The sequence below is a fragment of the Periplaneta americana genome, chromosome 11 (assembly GCF_040183065.1).
Source record: "Periplaneta americana isolate PAMFEO1 chromosome 11, P.americana_PAMFEO1_priV1, whole genome shotgun sequence".
NCBI lineage: Eukaryota > Metazoa > Arthropoda > Insecta > Blattodea > Blattidae > Periplaneta > Periplaneta americana.
The window spans coordinates 27011504-27029641 of NC_091127.1; the positions used below are offsets into that span (position 1 = coordinate 27011504).

General features: G+C 37.1%; 1 protein-coding gene across 16 annotated transcripts in view; it reads right to left on the reverse strand.

Moving 5' to 3' along the window:
- The window catches only part of LOC138708889 (ensconsin-like), a 674766-nt gene that overhangs the window by 64394 nt on the left and 592234 nt on the right, over positions 1–18138 (reverse strand). For 13 of the 16 annotated variants that reach the window (XM_069839179.1, XM_069839170.1, XM_069839172.1 and 10 more), the window contains 3 exons: positions 14782–14921; positions 9546–9812; positions 4292–4819 (listed from right to left, as the gene is read on the reverse strand). In XM_069839179.1, the coding sequence (XP_069695280.1) occupies positions 4292–4819; positions 9546–9812; positions 14782–14921 (935 nt within the window). The remainder of the gene's footprint in view (positions 1–4291; positions 4820–9545; positions 9813–14781; positions 14922–18138) is intronic. The other 3 variants (XM_069839186.1, XM_069839184.1, XM_069839181.1) reach the window with 2 other exon arrangements.

Sequence of the window (18138 nt, forward strand, 5' to 3'; positions counted from 1 at the left end):
TGTTCAATTATCCGGAAAAATCTCGTATCCAGAACTAGCTTGGTCCCTTTTGTGCCGGTTAACAGGGATTCTACTGTACTACATAAAGAAATATAATTTTTTATAAATATTGATTTCAGTCTTTAATGTGTATTTTCGTGTATTTTCCATTCGAGGAAGTGTACAGAGTGTATCAAACAAATGTCAGGCAGGTCTAGGACACCAATATAATCATTTTTATTAAGTGATGGATATCCTATTGTGCATTGTTTGAGTGCAATACCTCTCAACACTAGCAGCATGTCAAGTTCCACAGGACACATTAAGGCTACCAATATAGAATTATTAAGTGTTTTACTCCATTGCCCCCATAATAAAAAGCAATATAGCACTAGTAGTGTATGTAGAGAAATTTTGAGAGAAAGCAAAAATTATGTCAACATTGATCAGCCAATTGCCTACATGTCTACATCTTCAGTCATGCATTGCAATGAACAGATAGCAAAATGCTTCATGTACCACATTAATGTTCACAAGTTGCAGTAATTTGAAGCAACCTAGCACCCAAACAACGCATAATAGTACATGAACTGTTTAATGAAAAATGCCTGCATTGTCCACTATCTGATCACTTCGTAAATTTTTAAAATGAAGACATTACTTTTCAGTCAACATTTGCACGAAGTTTGTGAATTAATACTTGGGTTGGATAAAAAGTAATGGCAACAGTTCGATATTTCTGACATGGCTTTATTCACAGGGATACAACATTTACGTACCTTCTATATAGTTGCCCCCCTTATTTATTACCTTTCGCCAAATGTTTGGAAGGCGTCGTACACCATCAGCGTGTCCATCTTTGTTGATGTTCCTTATTGACCGCCTTAAAGCACGGATAAGTTCATCTCTGGTATTGTACCGGGTCCCTCACAGTGGTTCTTTTACTTTGATGAAAAGATCATAATCGCATGGATCATATCGGGCGAGTACGGAGGATGTTCCAGAATCTCCCATTGCCAGCGACGCAAGAGGTCCTTGACAGCAGCAGCGGTATGACTCTTTGCATTATCATAAAGAATGATGGGATTCTGTACCACCAAGTGTCGTCGTTTTCTCCTGAGGGCTGGGCGAAGATGGTGCTGCAAGAACCTGCAGTAGTAGTCCGCATTTACCATCTGCCTTGGAGGTACAGCATGGTGCAGTATTACCCCATCAATATCATATGCCACAATGAACATCACCTTCACAGCACTTCCAACAAGGCCTTCCTGAAACGCTTTAACCCATTGTGCCACTGTGCGATATGGCAACGCTGCATCGCCACATGCTTCACACAGTCCCTGAAAACATTCTTGTGCACTACGACCTCGTGCCACTTCAATTTTGATCCAGGAACGTTGCTCTAGTTTTGTAAACATGATCTTAGAGCGCTCGCACTATCCTTATGAAAGTCAACGTTCTACACACTGCAGTAGATTGACAGAGTACTGTCGCGGCTGGCTACACTAACTCATCTAACAGTCCTTGTTCATGTCCATACAGCTGGCAACTCTCGAACGCACCATCGTCATGTGACAGCAGTGTTGCCATTACTTTTTATCCAACCTATGTATCAATACAAATATTTCTTGTTCTTTTAACGAAATTAATACTTCATGGTGTGCAGGCATAGCAAGAACTGCAATTAACGTTGAAGGAAAAAACAGATCAATGAATTTTCTGAGCTTTGGCAGCAATCGAGTGTTTTGTTATGATGTAACTTGTGACTTCTTCAGTCTCGTTACATTGTTATCTAGAAAAAAAAATCTCTTCAGACATGAAAAGAACAATCAGGTGAAAGTAGCCCACACAGATATTCTATAAACCTACATCAGCCTAATTTCTTGTTATAATTACTACATAGATAAATATGTTACGAGGATAAGACTCTTTTCATATTAATAAATAATGTAAAAGTCAATTCCTCGTGGGATTTTTGTACTAGCACGTACAGGCGTAGCAATTAAACAACAATGTATTTCAATTCATGCTTTTCTTCACACTACTCAAATGCAACAATGCACTGACATTTTAGCGTCATGTATTTAAACTATGATTTACTTGTGTAATCTTCCTAATTATATTCAATGTACCGGTAGCTATATAAAATGTGTCACAATGGTAGAATATGAGTACCGGTATGTAATTAAATCAAACTTCCACCACAAGCGACACAAGCACAAACATACAGAAGGCGGAAATACGAAGTCCGAGTTAACACAAAACAATCACGGCACAAAATTTTGGTTTGAAATGTTTGGAATATAATGACATGCCCTTCTTTAATTTTCTGGTACAAACTGAAATTAGGCATACAATTTACTGCATTGAATTATACAGAAAATGAACGAATCAATACTACACGACTTATTCTGCAATAGCAAAAAATTGATAGATAAAGTCAACTTCATACTATATTACTTTTTTTTTTTCTTGAAATTTTATCAGGGGAAGAGTGAAGTTTCTCTGTTTCGATAATATATTTTGGCTTGAAATTTTAACTACAAACTCTGTCAGATAATAAGAAGTTTAAAATTCGAATAAAAGTAACAACATCTGGACAATAAATTATAATAAAATAGAACTGTCGGATATTTTTGCAAATATTTATCTAGTATATTATATATTGATACGATATCTAACTCGAAGTCCTGACATATCACATGCAAGAAATGAAGAAAGCTTACACAAGTAAATAATATTTCCTTTCTTTTTCTCATTACTAAAAACAAGCCATACAAGTGTGAACAGCAGATATACTATATATAACCGCTGCACACAATTATTTCCCATGCTTCATTCACATAGGGTTCAATCTGTTGAATGGATATTCTTTTGTTGTCCGAGCAAGCCATGTGTTTGAATGAATTAAGAACAGAATACACATGAATCTGACGACACTTTTAAGATATTGATGATTTATATGAGTGAAGCAAATTTTATTATTCCAAACTAAGAATTTCAATTAGTAGTAGGAAATAATGAATACTAGTAAACGTTTGTTTATATGTATGCAAGCATTAAAAGTACAATTTTTTCAATAAAATGAAATTTACAATTTACAGAAACACTCTTGTTTACTTATTCAACAAAGATAGTCGAAATATTTCAGAGTAATTATGAATACCTTTGAACAACCAGTATTGAAATTCAGGTTCAACTGGAAGTACATTTGTGAATGAATGTAGTGTATTTGCATTCATTTCGACTTTAGTCCATATATACAGAATGGAAAGTCAACCAATGCTCTAGCAACATGGCTAGACTAGACGGCAGTTCGGAAGGCGGTCGGCTCCTACATGCGCCTTAGCATTTCTGGCACGTGACGTCACAAGCTTGTACAGTAGAACCAATCAGAATCAGTCTATAACAAGCACTTCCAGAGTTCGTTTGTTCATATGCGAGTGTTTCAATACATTGAATAAGTAAAACTAACATTTACTGTGTGTATGTAAGGTAAATAAATGGAAGAAGAGACTGTGAAAAGACAAGTACTGCACAGGCAGGCGTGGAAAATAGTGTTTAAGGTGTATAATTATTTTAAAAACGTTGACGAGCAGAATGCTGCCGGCCATCTTGATGCTGCTGCAACGTTGCCAATGCACAAGAAACGACTGCAGAAGCATGTGGTGTGGGATTGAAAACCTTGCAAAGAATATTATTAGTGGAGGAAAGAGTTTATGTTTGATGTCATGCTTACAGTAATCAACGGCTAAGGTCATTATTGTCTTTGGATAATTGATTTTATTTTTATTTAAGTAGGTTATTTTACGACGCTTTATCAACAGCTTAGGTTATTTAGCGTCTGAATCAGATGAAGATGATAATGCCGGCGAAATGAGTCCGGGGTCCAACACCGAAAGTTACCCAGCATTTGTTCATATTGGGTTGAGGGAAAACCCCAGAAAAAACCTCAACCAGGTAACTTGCCCCGACCGGGAATCGAACCCGGGCCACCTGTTTTCGCGGCCAGACGCGCTAACCGTTACTCCACAGGTGTGGACTGGATAATTTAAATTCTCTCCTGCGCTATTTGTATTACACGTGCGCGTGAAGTATGATGTGGCAATGTTGTACGCTGCCTTGCTCTCTCTATCTGTCTCTCTCGACGCAAACGCAAGCAGACAACCGCCTTCCCAATTGCCGTCGACTCTAATTGGTGTGAAGTTTTTTGATCTTGATATTTATTATATCTAAATACAAAATCTGTTCAGATTCAGGCTTGCCATGACGCTGAAAACACATTGAACCCAGCCAGACCCATGCCACTTACCTTGAAGCTGTCCAGTGCTACCCGTCACATTGCGGACAGCCATTTCACGGGCCCTTTGGCGCAGCCTCTCAGCACGCGTAGTGCGGGGTGGTGGCACCGGATGCCCCTGACCACTGCCGCTCAGCTGGGACATGCTGCGCGAGGCATCCGAGCGACGGAGCTGTGAGCCACGCAGTACATTTCTACTACCTGCCAGATGGCTCATGCTGCGCGACATGCTCTTGGCGGTGGTGGGGGAGGTTCCCAGCATGACAGGTTCTGGTGCAGTTGTCTTTTCATGCAACGCGGCCAGTTCTGGACGACGTCGCGGTTGGGACAGCTGGTCCAGACGGGACATAGAATATGCCCTACCTGGGGATCTGCTGAATGGACGATTCCCTTGCAAGTGGACAGAAGAGGGTCTGGAACTGGAAGTTGGGGTCAAGTCCCGGGGAGAGGGGATTGTGGGCATCAGGTCAGTCTTCCTGCGGTTGACTCGTTGCTGCACTGTCACCGCGGCCCCAGGCCCAGGAGCATCGACTTCATCACCTGGTGAAACAAACATATCTTATGTTACAAATTTGAAGTGCTGATTTTACAATCAAGCATCTGAACTGAATTCTAAACTGCTAATATTTTGTCTTTTGAAGAAAATTGATTACTAGCTTCTTATTGGGTGTTTCAGTGCAAGAGTGAATAATCCATAAACGGTCTTACTAATAAACTGTGAATAATTTTTATACAAGTCTTATGCAGAGTTGGGACAGAAAATGTTATCAGTAAACCCTGCATAAGCGATGGATGTATAAGCAGTGTGTAACTATACATGGGAATTGCCTTGCTGAAGTTATACATACGAAACCCCCTGTTTAAGCATTGTTTAAGAGAAAAAAAATGGCCGACTCTCTAACAGCCATTCATATCGATTGTCATTTTATAATGATGGTTGCCTTGTAACCATAGAACAACAAATAAAAAAAAAAAAAAAAACAAAAAATAATTAGAATAATATTGCTGTAGCTGTATTCTTTGATCAAAATATAGCATGGTAATCGATCAGACCCAGTTGTATTATCGATACTTATCGTGGCATACTAGTGCATACTATTGGTTAAATAAAGAATCTCAATTAATCTGTTACTTTTCGTAATAAAATAATGACCGAACTATGATGTACTTCTGTAACAATTATAATGTTATACTCGACTTATAAACGTCTGTATCAGAGTTTTTATTAGTAAGACTGAAAGTTTATAATTTGTTTATTCTGTTTTTTTCTTTTTATTTAAGGACGATTTAAACTTCAGTATTGTATACAGAGAAAAAATGGCCGACTCTCTAACAGCCATTTGTACTGATTGTCATTTTATAATGATAGTTGCCTAGTAACCATAGAACAACAAATCAAAAAACAAAATATAATTAGAATAATATTGCTGTAGCTGTACTCTTTGATCAAAATATAGCATGGTAATCGATCAGACCCAGTTGTATTATCGATACTTATCGTGGGCATACTATTGGTTACAATAAAGTATCTCAATTATTCTGTTACTTTTCGTAATAAAATAATGACCAAACTATGATGTACTTCTGTAACAATTATAATGTTATACTCGACTTATAAACGTCTGTATCAGAGTTTTTATTAGTAAAAGTGAAAGTTTATAATTTATTTATTCTATTATTTTTTTATTTAAGAACGATTTAAACTTCATATTCAGTAGGGAGATAATATCTCTCTTTTCTCATGCTGTTTTCAGCGGTAGTAGCCAATACTTATAAGGTCCTACCATGTGCTTGAGACTATATTTTTGGTTGGCAGTCCACTGCTGTGGAATAACAGCACGCCTGACTGTGAAACGAGCAGGCCCGGGTTCAAATCCTAGTTGGGACAAGTTACCTGCAAATGCAGGTAACATTCGGCGCTGAACCCTGGACTCATTTTGCTGGCATTATCACCTTCATATCATTCAGACGCTAGATAATCACAGCAGTTGATAGGGCATCGCAAAATAAACCACTGAAAAAAATTGCTGGTAGAGAAGATTAGATATTTGCTCATGGGATAATAACGAAGTGACTGTGAAGAATCTGCGGCAGTGAAAACCAAGATATTCTGAGAGAATGTTTGTAATACTATCTCTTTCAATAAAAACTTTCGGAACAACTGGATAATACCCACGGCAGAGCAATGTCGATAGTCGAAGTTACTCGCTGGCCACTAGTTACCAGGCCGTACCGAGCCGTGCCAAACAAAACACAATCGAAATGGTGGTAGTAAAATTCGCGACTATATTCTTAAATAATTCACTGCATTAGTCAAGTGCAAGACTTCTGGCTTCTGTTGCATTCAAACAATTATAAAATACGATAATTTGGTCCAGGGAGCATCCGTTTTTGATGCAAAGATAATTTGTTTGGCTTGTTTCTTAAATAAAATTACGAAATGGCGTTCCTGTGCTTAACATTTAATAAAAAAAGAAATATAGCAAAACTGTTTTGTCTCGAGACTCTCATCTAAGTCATGTAATAGGTCACATAATCTACTTCAATATATTTGCGCAAATATATCTTGTAGCTAACAGTGGTGCTATCTCTCAGTAATGTTCAGAACGAAGGAGGTAGAGAGAGAAAAGAAACAAATATCTCCCTCCAACGACGCCACACACCAACGTCGTGTTCTTATGTTGGCAAGATTGTGTATTTACTTAAATTTGGTGCTAAACGTAATGGCACGGTTCGAAGATACCGTGGGAATTCTCCAGTTTAGCGAAACTTTCATTGGGATTCCACGTTTCTAGTGTTGAAAGCTGATGTTCTAGCTATTTAACTAATGGTGCATAATGAGAAAGATATATGAGTTACTGCTGAAGAAAAATTGTATTTGGAAACACTAGGTCATTGTCTTTTCAATTATCTGACAACAAACTGGATGAAATGAGAACAATAAAAATCAGGATATATGTGGTCTTGATTATCGTATACACAGCAGTTTGCTAACCCTGGGAGAAGGGAAGAAATTATGTACGTGGTTGTCCTCCCCCCTTCACCTATTGTGTAGAGGAGAGGCCTGAAAGCTAGCATCACAACCTCGAACAGGTTATTATGCCTTACCATTCCTTTTACTGAATAATTATGCAGTCCAAACCGCTACTTTCGTTGTAGGTATCGTGACACAAATCTATGGTGCCATTTGTCAATTCGGTCACCTATCTGGTCCTAGAGTTCACTTTCACTCTCCAAGAATGTACTAAGGAATTGAAGTGAATTTAATTTAATGGGGGGGGGGCACTATGGTCCAGCACTGCAACCTGTTAAGATCTATTGCACTGACCCTCTGATGATGCATTCCCAAACCCACACCGGCTGACCACACTAAGGTTCTGTGTGCCCAGGTTTCGAACAGGCAACCCCACTCGTCCCTAGACCAGCACCCTCCATGTATCGCCAACTGGCGTTCAGGGGGAATGGTAACGAAATGGAGAAATGATGATGGAATGATGTAAATGCCTAATTTGGGGAAAAACGGGAGAACCCCAGGAAAAACCCCAACTGCGACCTTGTCCGCCACAAGTGTCACTATGGATTTTTTGAATGAAAAAAATCCCAGACCTAACCGGAAATCGAACCCGGGCCGCCTGCGAGACAGTCTGAAGGTCTGACCATTCAGCCACCACAGAATTTCTGTACTAACGAACTGTATGCTAGTCATATCATACTGCGTGGTTTTGGGTAGTTATTATTAAAATAATGATGGATATTGAAATGCAGAGCAATGATGTAATGATGGAGGAAAACGAGAAAACGCCGAGAAAAACCCAAAGGAACTCTGATTCTGTCTATCACAAATACAACTCTGTCACCAATGGGATTCGAACCCCAGTCCGCTATCACTGTAAGCCAGCGCTCTGCCAAATGAGATACCACGAATGTGGTTGTGTTTAGTGGTTTGGTTTAGTGCTTAACATGCTTGTTACCGATATATGTATTAAAAGTTGAAATCCAGCTGAAACCAAAGGGTTTTAAATGGAATAATTAATTCTACTGTAAGTGCTGTTTTCATGTAATGAGAAATTGAAAAGTTGTTGGTCTCACGAAGTAAGATTTGCTTCTTTCATCCACGAATATAAATAAAAAAAAGGCTAATTTCACGTTCATATGTACTGTTGCTCTGTTCTGAAATCTTAATAGCAACTATCACAATGTGGAGGGCCTTTGATATACATGAGTAGATACATGTCAAATAAATAATTCTTATTTGTCTACAATTCCCTATGTGAAATTATAGGCACTGACATACATATACTTATAGTAAACAAATTGAGAATGGTTTTCAATTTAACGAAGTGCTGAGATCGAAACTTTGTTAAATGGTCGGCAATGAAAATCAACCAAACAACCAAAGTTTATTCCATTAACAGAATAACATGTGCCCTTGTTTAGTTGTGTGATATATTTTAATAATTACTGTGGCATTCACAGATATTTTAACACGAGAGCATTATTTGTACTTTACTTCAATAATGAAAATATGGTAGCTTGTGTATTCTGAAGTCATTTATCATTTTAGTTGTGAGTTTATTCACTCTCTCACTGAATCACTCAATTTCCAAATAAATTATTTACAAATACATAATATTAATGAAAATAAAGGGCAAAATAATGCCTATATTACTACCCTAAAACATGTTTATATAATAGAAATTAAAACTAATAATTATAATCCTATTGTTAAAAATGAAACATCATGCAACAGAAACTATGCATGAGCACATGGCTAATATGCATACAGATACGTCTGCATTAGCGGGGTGGAAAAATAAAAATAACATTCTTAGTTTCATGGCCAAAGAAAGCTTCAAGATATACGCTACACATTGCGTTTGAAGCCTGTTCATTTGCCGCAAGACATAATGGAACAGAAGCGACACATCAAGCAAATAATAGCATGTCCGGCCGTCAATATCAGAACATGCCAAAGTACGTCTGTCAGCCCACATACACGAGAAAAAAAGCTAAAGATTAGGAAAAAAAAAATCAAACCAACAAGAAGTAAATGCAGGAACTCACATGTTATATGGACATCACTAACAATTAGGTGGGGACTGGATTCCTTTTCAATGGTTAATTTGACTCAATCACAAGAAACAAGATCTGGACGATTGCTATTGTAATGAATGAAGTTTCCAACCATGCAGATGGGTTCTCAGCATATTTATCTGCCTAAGAGAAACTAGGAAGAGCATCGACGGGGTCTCCAAGTGTCACTCACCGCCGGACAAGCCCCCAAAAATACTGCCAATTCGAACGGATCGGTTCGAGGGCGTGTGAGGGGCACTCGAAAAGCTATAGGCTCGACCATCTAGGTTCAAATTCAAGTCGCTAGGAACCTCAGGTGCAGTTTTGGCCGGGGTTGTCTTTGGCTCTGAGCCGGGGGCAAGGGACAGGCTTTTAGCCCTCTGGGTGGTGGGTCTACTGGTGGGCTCAGGAGATGAGTTCCAGTGGAATACTTCGTACATAGAAGAAGACATTTTCATATCTGCAAATAAAATGGGGAATTGTTCCTGTATTAATAACAAAGGATTCAGCATTAAATCTGGTTTCTAATACAACAGGATAATTTTGTCTGAAACAGAATGGGCAGCATTACAAAGTTAAAACTTATATAGACTCATAAACTGGCCAAATTAATTCCTAAGAATAAGCTCCTGCTGCTGCTGCATATAACAAACAAAAGGGGTTTTGCTTTTGCCATGAGCTGTATAAATTCAAACAATCACAAATACATTTCAATATTCTCTGAGACGATAATACTTTTACAAGGTATGCAATTCAATAATTTCTTTTCTACACATACACACATATTGATTTAAAACTTACTAAAATACACTCTATTATAAATCAGGCACATACAGCTGTATGAAGGATACTTTCCCAATATGCAATGCAAATGGATTTACAACAAATACTGTTTTGCATATGTTTTCATGGTAGTCAAGCAGGATCAGTCACTTATTTCCATTCATATCTGAATAGTTTCAATGATATACTGGTAATGAACAATTTTAATTTTGTTCAATAGAAGACCGACAATTTTTTTTACAATTTCAACACAACTATATGACTAACTGATTAACTAGCGGACTTACTCGTGTTAATTATGTAAGTTTGTGCGGCTTACAGCTGTTTCGGTGCTTCAACACACCATCTTCAGAGCCTACTAGGTCTCGGCGTCATCTCGAACTTCTCTGCCTGTTATGTGGGTGCGTTTGATTGTTGAATAGTGTTGAAAAGTGGAGTCAAATAGTAGGTTCGTTCCAACAAGAGGTTCATGGATCAGTTCATGTACGGTTCCTGTACCATCTTATGCGCATGCGCTAGTTGAGCATCTGCTATGGGATTGAAACTGGACTGGACGCTGTTGGAGCGCTTTTGCAGATCGTTATGTACTAAATCCAGAGATGCTATAACTGTGATCATCTTTGCTAAGAACGGGATAATTAATTATTATCGTTTCGCAGCTAATTCTAATTGCAGAAAATAGAATTTCGATCATTTTCTATAAAAAGATGACAAAAAATATGGAAGGCAAGAATTCCGCCAATTCAATGTCATGTACTGGGGGACTCTCATTTAAAAATAGTTTTTTTTTTTAAATTATTAATGTATGTACGTTATTTATTATACTTTTAATCAAAGCTGCATGTTGAAATTGTAATTAACTATTTCAATACCCAAATAATTTCCATTCCATTTCTTTTTGGCGAAAGTTTAAATTAAATCTCTAGTTTTATTATTCGTCTGCACTGTCACTTTTCATCTTTAACCTCATTGATGTGAACAGTCGACCATGTCTTTCTTCAGTATCCGGGAGACGTTGGTGAGCTTATGCACATGCGCGTCTCGCGTACTCTTCCATACATGCTTCAATCCGCGTATTATTTCTGACCATTCCGAACCTGTGTCAAAAGCTTGTTGGAACGCCTGACTGCAGTACATGTTTCCGGTTCAGGACTGGTTCGGATTGTGTTGGAATGCTTTTTCTGTACTGCGCATGCTCACGATGGTTACGGATGGTTCCTGACTGCTGTTGGAACGAACCTAGTGTGTGTGTGTACTGAAATTGATCTGTGTGTTGAGAATTTGATCGGGGTGTGTTTTGGTGTGTTTGTATATTTCGTATTGTTCTAGTGTGTTGAGTTTTTGGTTCTTGGGTTGTATGTGTAGGATTTCCATGTCCGCATTTAAGTTATTGTATGCATGGTTAGCATTGGTTATGTGATTGGCGTATGTAGATGTATTGTGTCCTCTGGTTATTGCTTTAATGTGTTCTTTGTAGCGTGTTTGGAATGATCTGCCTGTCTGTCCTATGTAGAACTTGTCGCAACTATTACATGTGAGTTTGTATACACCTGTGTGGTCGTATTTATTTGTTTGTGTTTTTTGTGTGTTGAGATGTCTTTGTAGTGTGTTTTCTGTTCTGTATGCTATGTGGTAACATACATACAATAACATAAATGCGGACATGGAAATCCTACATATACAACCCAAGAACCAAAATCTCAACACACTAGAACAATACGAAATATACAAACACACTAAAACACACCCCGATCAAATTCTCAACACACAGATCAATTTCAGCACGCACGCGCACACACACACACACACGCACGCACGCACGCACGCACGCACACACACATACACGCACACACACACACACACACACACACACACACACACACACTATTTGACTCCAATTTCAACACAATTCAACAATCAAACGCACCCACATAACAGGCAGAGAAGTTCGAGATGACACCGAGATCTAGTAGGCTCTGGGGATGGTGTATTGAAGCACCGAAACAGCTGTAAGCCGCACAAACTTACATAATTAACACGAGTAAGTCCGCTAGTTAATCAATTAGTTATATTCAAGTGTTAAAAGTAGTGTACGCAAGATTCAAAATGGAGGACAACTATATGAAGATAAAAGCATAACAAAGTAACATAACCAAAATGTTACAAACATAACGATCTAAGATAATTCCAAATCCTGCCCATATATTATAGAACACAAACATTTTCTGAAGAGCACTACCAAGTGGCCATTATTATGTTATGTGACAGCTTCGTTTGTTTTTCAGTCCAGGGACCAGGTAATCTGACTGGGGTCTCCCTCAGTCTTTCCATGCAGATGCTTCATTAGCATCCTAGAATATAAAATTACTTCCCCCTCCATTATCAACTAGAAGCACTAAAATATGACCATTGAAGTTGACTTAAAACTGAAAATATTCTACTAAGTAACAAAGATAAGTGCTCTGTTTTAATCTGTAATCAGTGTAGACATAACCTGATTAAATTTTCTCGTTACTGGAATTATAATTTACATACGTGCATCTCAAATGCTGAAAAAATAATTGTATTTAAGTTTTCTACTGTATAAGGAAGAAAAATTGTAAGCTTAAAGTAGAACTTTAATTTTGTATCTATTGTAAGCAGAAAGTGATAAATATTTGCAAATTTATAACAATTATTAATATAACCTGTGCAAAAGATGCAATTTTTACAACCTGATATTAGATAATAAATGTTTCTTTTGGATTATGTACATGTAATGAATGTCTATGTACCATTCATCTGCCAGATGGGTATCTGATTTTATATTTAACATTAAGACATGATTTCAGCATTACAAGCATACTTAAGAGCCAAAATTATAACAAAATATACATCTCTAATACTCAAAGAAGTCCATTTCTTTGGAGTAGTGGTTAGTGTGTCTGACTGAAAAAGTAGCAGGCCCAGGATCGAATCCTGATTGAGACAAGTTGCATGGTTCAGGCCTTTTTCCAGAGTTTTTCCTCAACCCATTAAGAGCAAATGGTGGGTAATGTTCGGCGCCAGGCCCTGGCTTCATTTCGCCGTCATTATCACCTTCATCTTCATACATCCTGCATACTTCCATACTCATATGTCATCCTCTCATGTAGGGCGAACAGAATCTGACATGACTGAATTAAATAAAATATAAACTCCCCTCACAGTTCCACAACATGAAATTTAATGCACTATTTTAAATTACTATATATGTTTAAAACTGAATTACTGATGTTTGAAATCTGGTGAAATGTTCTGGCTTGATACAACTCTCATAATGGTTCGATTCCTGGAGGATCAGAAATTTTCATGTAAAATTTCTACCTTGGGACTAGTAGAGATGGCGGTGCACAACTTCTAATCACTAAATTGTGCACCAATATGCTTGGGTTAAATCCCAAAACTCTTCGCAGTGCATATGAAGAGAAGGCATATGTCACTGTTGATAGTGATTCGTCTGTCAGATAGGAACGTTAAGCCTGGCAGCCCCCCTTGGTGTTATTCGACAGGAATAGGCTATGTGCTGACACCGGGTTTCCCCTTCTCCCTTTCTTACCTTCATCATTATCCTCATCCATTTCATACACTTACACATACACTCACCCTAGTACACGACATAACTCCTCACAGATATACATCATGCATAACATGGCCCACTGAAGTGGTGTGCAACTTGAAAATGGGTCACAGTCCTGCTATCTACCCACAGTATGTGGAATCCGAAAAAACCGCGCGCGCGCACGCACACACACACACACACACACACACACACACACACACACACACACACACACACACACACACACACACACACACACACACACACACACACTTTTTAATTTGGATTTGTTCAACATTTGGACTTGTTCAACTTTAAGAGGGAGAAAAATTGTTCGCCAAACATTGAAAGTATTTTAGTAACATTCAGCATTCATTATGGGATATTTTCACCGAAGTTTTGTGAGTAAAATTCTGGTAAGAGTACATTTGTAAATGCCTCTTGAAGGACTGAATCACGCTGTAAATGAATAACTTCAAGTTACGTTTCTTCTTTATCCTTTCAACATCAACTGCAAAGGAAGCAAAGAACAAAGAAAATTATGTCAGATGTTGGAAATCCTTAAATCTCTCATTGAATTAATTTCGGAGACTTGATCAGTGTTGCATAATAGCTGATATGGGGCATACCCCCATAATTTTCAATGGTACTCTTTTATGATGAAAAGTGAACGAAGTTATTATTAGAGATCTGATTTTCCCACAGTCTAAGCTTGATTTGAAAGGCTCGAATATGATCATAGAGCTGTGTGACAATTTGGTTCTTTCCCTGAAGTAGCAAATTCAATGAAATAAGGTGCTGTGTCACGCCAGTCAAAAGCTATTTAATATTAATACACTGAAGTGATTGTTCATTTTAAAGAACTTAACAGTTCAATAAAGTTTTCAATCCTAACAATGAGCTTTCTTACCTCAAATAACACTTCACTTGAAAACAATTTTCAGTTTCATTTCAATGAAATTAACGATTATCAGTGGCTCAGAAGTATACGTATGCAGCTGAAATTGTTCTTCACACAACATCTACACATTTGTTATACACTATTGGAAATTATTAAAGTACTAACCTTCCCCTGGCTTGCGATCTAGACCACTGGCAGAGGTGGCTCTCTTCTTGCTACCATCCAGCTCCCGTTCTGACGATCGACGAGTCAACGGTGCTGCAGTTGCTGCTGTGAACATCATCACATTTGTTGTGGATGTTGCTCTGAAACCAAACATCCCATTTCAGTTGCAGTAGGTCATATAATGTAATCGTGCTTTCACAAAAAAGATTAAACATATTGAATTTCCTTCTTCATTTTTGAATACATTCTTTTAACACTTATATAATCATTGATGAACTGTTACGTTTTTTGAATAAATAAATAACGACTTCACTGTGTTAACATTAGACCTATACATTTGTCGTGTCATGTTACCTGATTGACTTGTTTCGATGTTGTTTGCATCAGTGGCGGCTCCTGCGTATTTCTTAAGGGGAGGAAAGAAGGTAAAAGGACGAAATGACACTTTTCTTAAATGAAACATGCTACAAATTAGCCAACATGCATAAATGTAAGACCAGGTAGTGTTGGGATTGGTCTTCCCTTCTGTATAGCAATAATCTGTTCTTGAAAACTGAGTTTCCTAAATTTTCCAAAATATATGTTTTCACTTCCATTCATTGTTAAATAATTGCACATATTAACAATTACAAGGAAATTCACCTCGCAGCATTTTTCGAGCACACTACAGCATCACACGTGTTGGAAGAGACTATAGCAACTAACATGTAATCGGAACTGAGGAAATGGGAATGGGAAATAATCTGAGGAAAGCGAGAAAACTGTACCACGTGGTCTGTGTTGCCACATGTACATTTTACAAGTTCAGTATCACATACTTTTGAAGAATATTAGTTCTTGTAAAGCCATACTACCATTATTGTTAAAAGTTGCCGGTAGCTAATAAATTTTTTATGTTAAAAATAATGTAGTTTGGAGTACTACTTTCAGTTTCAAATATTTGTACAAAACTGACAACTTGGCTGTTGCCCTATCTAGTACACAATGAATGGAAGTGAATTTCAGGGGCCAAAAAGATCTGTGATACTAATGTAGAACTACTTCCTCTTTGTTTTATATAAACCCGACTTTAACTTTCAAATATCCTTGAAAGTTTCAAACCATGGATAGTAGCTTATATAAAGTGCAATGAATAATATTTTTGATTTATAATTAAAAAAAAAAAAAATGTTTATATGGTGTCTTTCATAGCGTTGCGTTAAAACTGTTTTTATTGTGCCTCCTCCTGGATGTGTTATAGTCTGGTTGAATGCAAGATCGTTAGATGGCAGCGGTAGCGAGCTTGCTGCACGACCAGTCGGTTTCTATTTCCCGCCCATGCGCTGATTCAGAGGAGGATCTCCTCCCTATCCGTTCATTTACTTGCTTTAAAACTCTGCTTCTTTCTCTGGCCGCTAGTGCGCTGTTGTCTATGTGTGTTAACTGCAGTAAAGGAGGAATGGATTGGCTTTCCTCCACACAAACAATCTCGTATCTTTCTCACAGTTTTCTAGCAGCACATGAGGGCCCAGTGTTTAAAACTCGATCAACCGAGGTTTTCTTATAGCTGTGAACTTAAAAATTATCGAATCTTCTTTGAATTTCAAGGCACATATTTTATTTGGTATTTAATTTCAAAAGAAGAAAAATGTGAGGAGGACGTTCCTCCCTTCCCTCCCCCGAGGAACCGCCACTGGTTTGCATCATCCTCTGAATCCTAGTGAGTTACAGGACTATTTTTTGTTTTATTATTGTGGTGGATTGTATTCGTGATTGTATAGACATCCTCAGCACTCAATTGAATTTCAGAACACACATTCTTTTCAATAGATCATGAACACATCCCACCACAACAAAAAAACAAAACACAGTGCTGGAACTCTATAGGATTCAGAGGATGATGCAAACAACATCGAAACTAGTGAATCAGGTAATATAACACCAAAAATGTTAACAAAATGAAGTCGTTATTTATTTATTCAAATCTAGATTATTATATGGATATGAGATATGGGTTGTCATCAAATTATCTATATCCGAAAGAAAATTAGTTAATAATGGAGTTCGACAAGGTTGTCCACTATCACCAACTTTATTTAATATTTATATAAATGAAATTATTTTAAAATGGAACCAAATCTACACATCAGGAATCAAAATAACCAGTGCTCTAACATTAAATACCTTACTCTATCAAGTCATAATTTCCAATTCAGAGGATAATTTACAAAGAGGATTGTATACATTAAATGAAATATTAAAAGATTTTGGGATGGAAATTTCAGCACAAAAATCAAAAGTAATGGCATTTTTAGGACAAGACCCAGTGAGAAGTAAGATAATACACAATAACCAATGCCTCGAACAAGTGCAAAATTTCAATTATCTGGGTTGTGAAATATCTTATCAAAATGAAAAAGATGTGAACAAGAAAATTACCAAATTTACACAAATTCTAGGAATAATAAACAATACATTAAAAGCTAAATTAGTACAAAAATCTACAAGAATAAAAATATATAATACACTAGCATTACCCACCCTTCTATACGGAAGCGAGATTTGGACATTAAAGAAAAAAGACATGAACAGAATCAAAGCAACGGAAATGAAATTTTTCAGGAGAACAGCAGGATATACTCTTTTAGACCGAAAAAGGAATGAAGAAATTTTAGAACAATTAGAAGTAGAGTCAGTAGAAGAAAAAATCACCAGATACAAATTCAATTGACTAGATCATGTAAGAAGAATGGAAAATTCAAGAATCCCAAAAATTATGATGCAATATAAACCCAGAGGACATCGTCGACCAGGAAGACCGTTAAGAAGACTGCTAGATGGGGCCGAAACAGGTCTACAGAGGCCTAATTCGTGAAGGATGATGATGATGATGATGATGAGATATGGGGATTAGAAGAAAAAGCATTAATAAATTTAAATAGAATAAGAGCCGCATATTGTAAAAAAGTATTAAATATTAGTTTAAATTCTTCAAATAATCCAGCTAGAATAGAAATGGGAATAGACAGTATAATGAGTACAATCCTAGTTAGGAACACAAAATACTTAATTAAAAGAATCCAAAGTGACCAAAATAAGTTTATGAAACAATATTTATTAAATCAAATTGCTAATACGACAAATAAAGCAATCGTGAATATTACAAATAACATCTTTAATATTGGGCTAGGGAGGTTATGGAATAGCTTAGCTACAAGAAATATGTCAGCAAGCCTAAATCTAATTAAATCAAGATGTAAAAATATAACTAGGCAAAATGATTTTAGTAGTATCAATGAAATGCGATCCCTAATATTTTTTTAAAGAATATAATGAATATGAAAGAAAGATTTTGACTAGCCTGGTTCAGACTGGGGA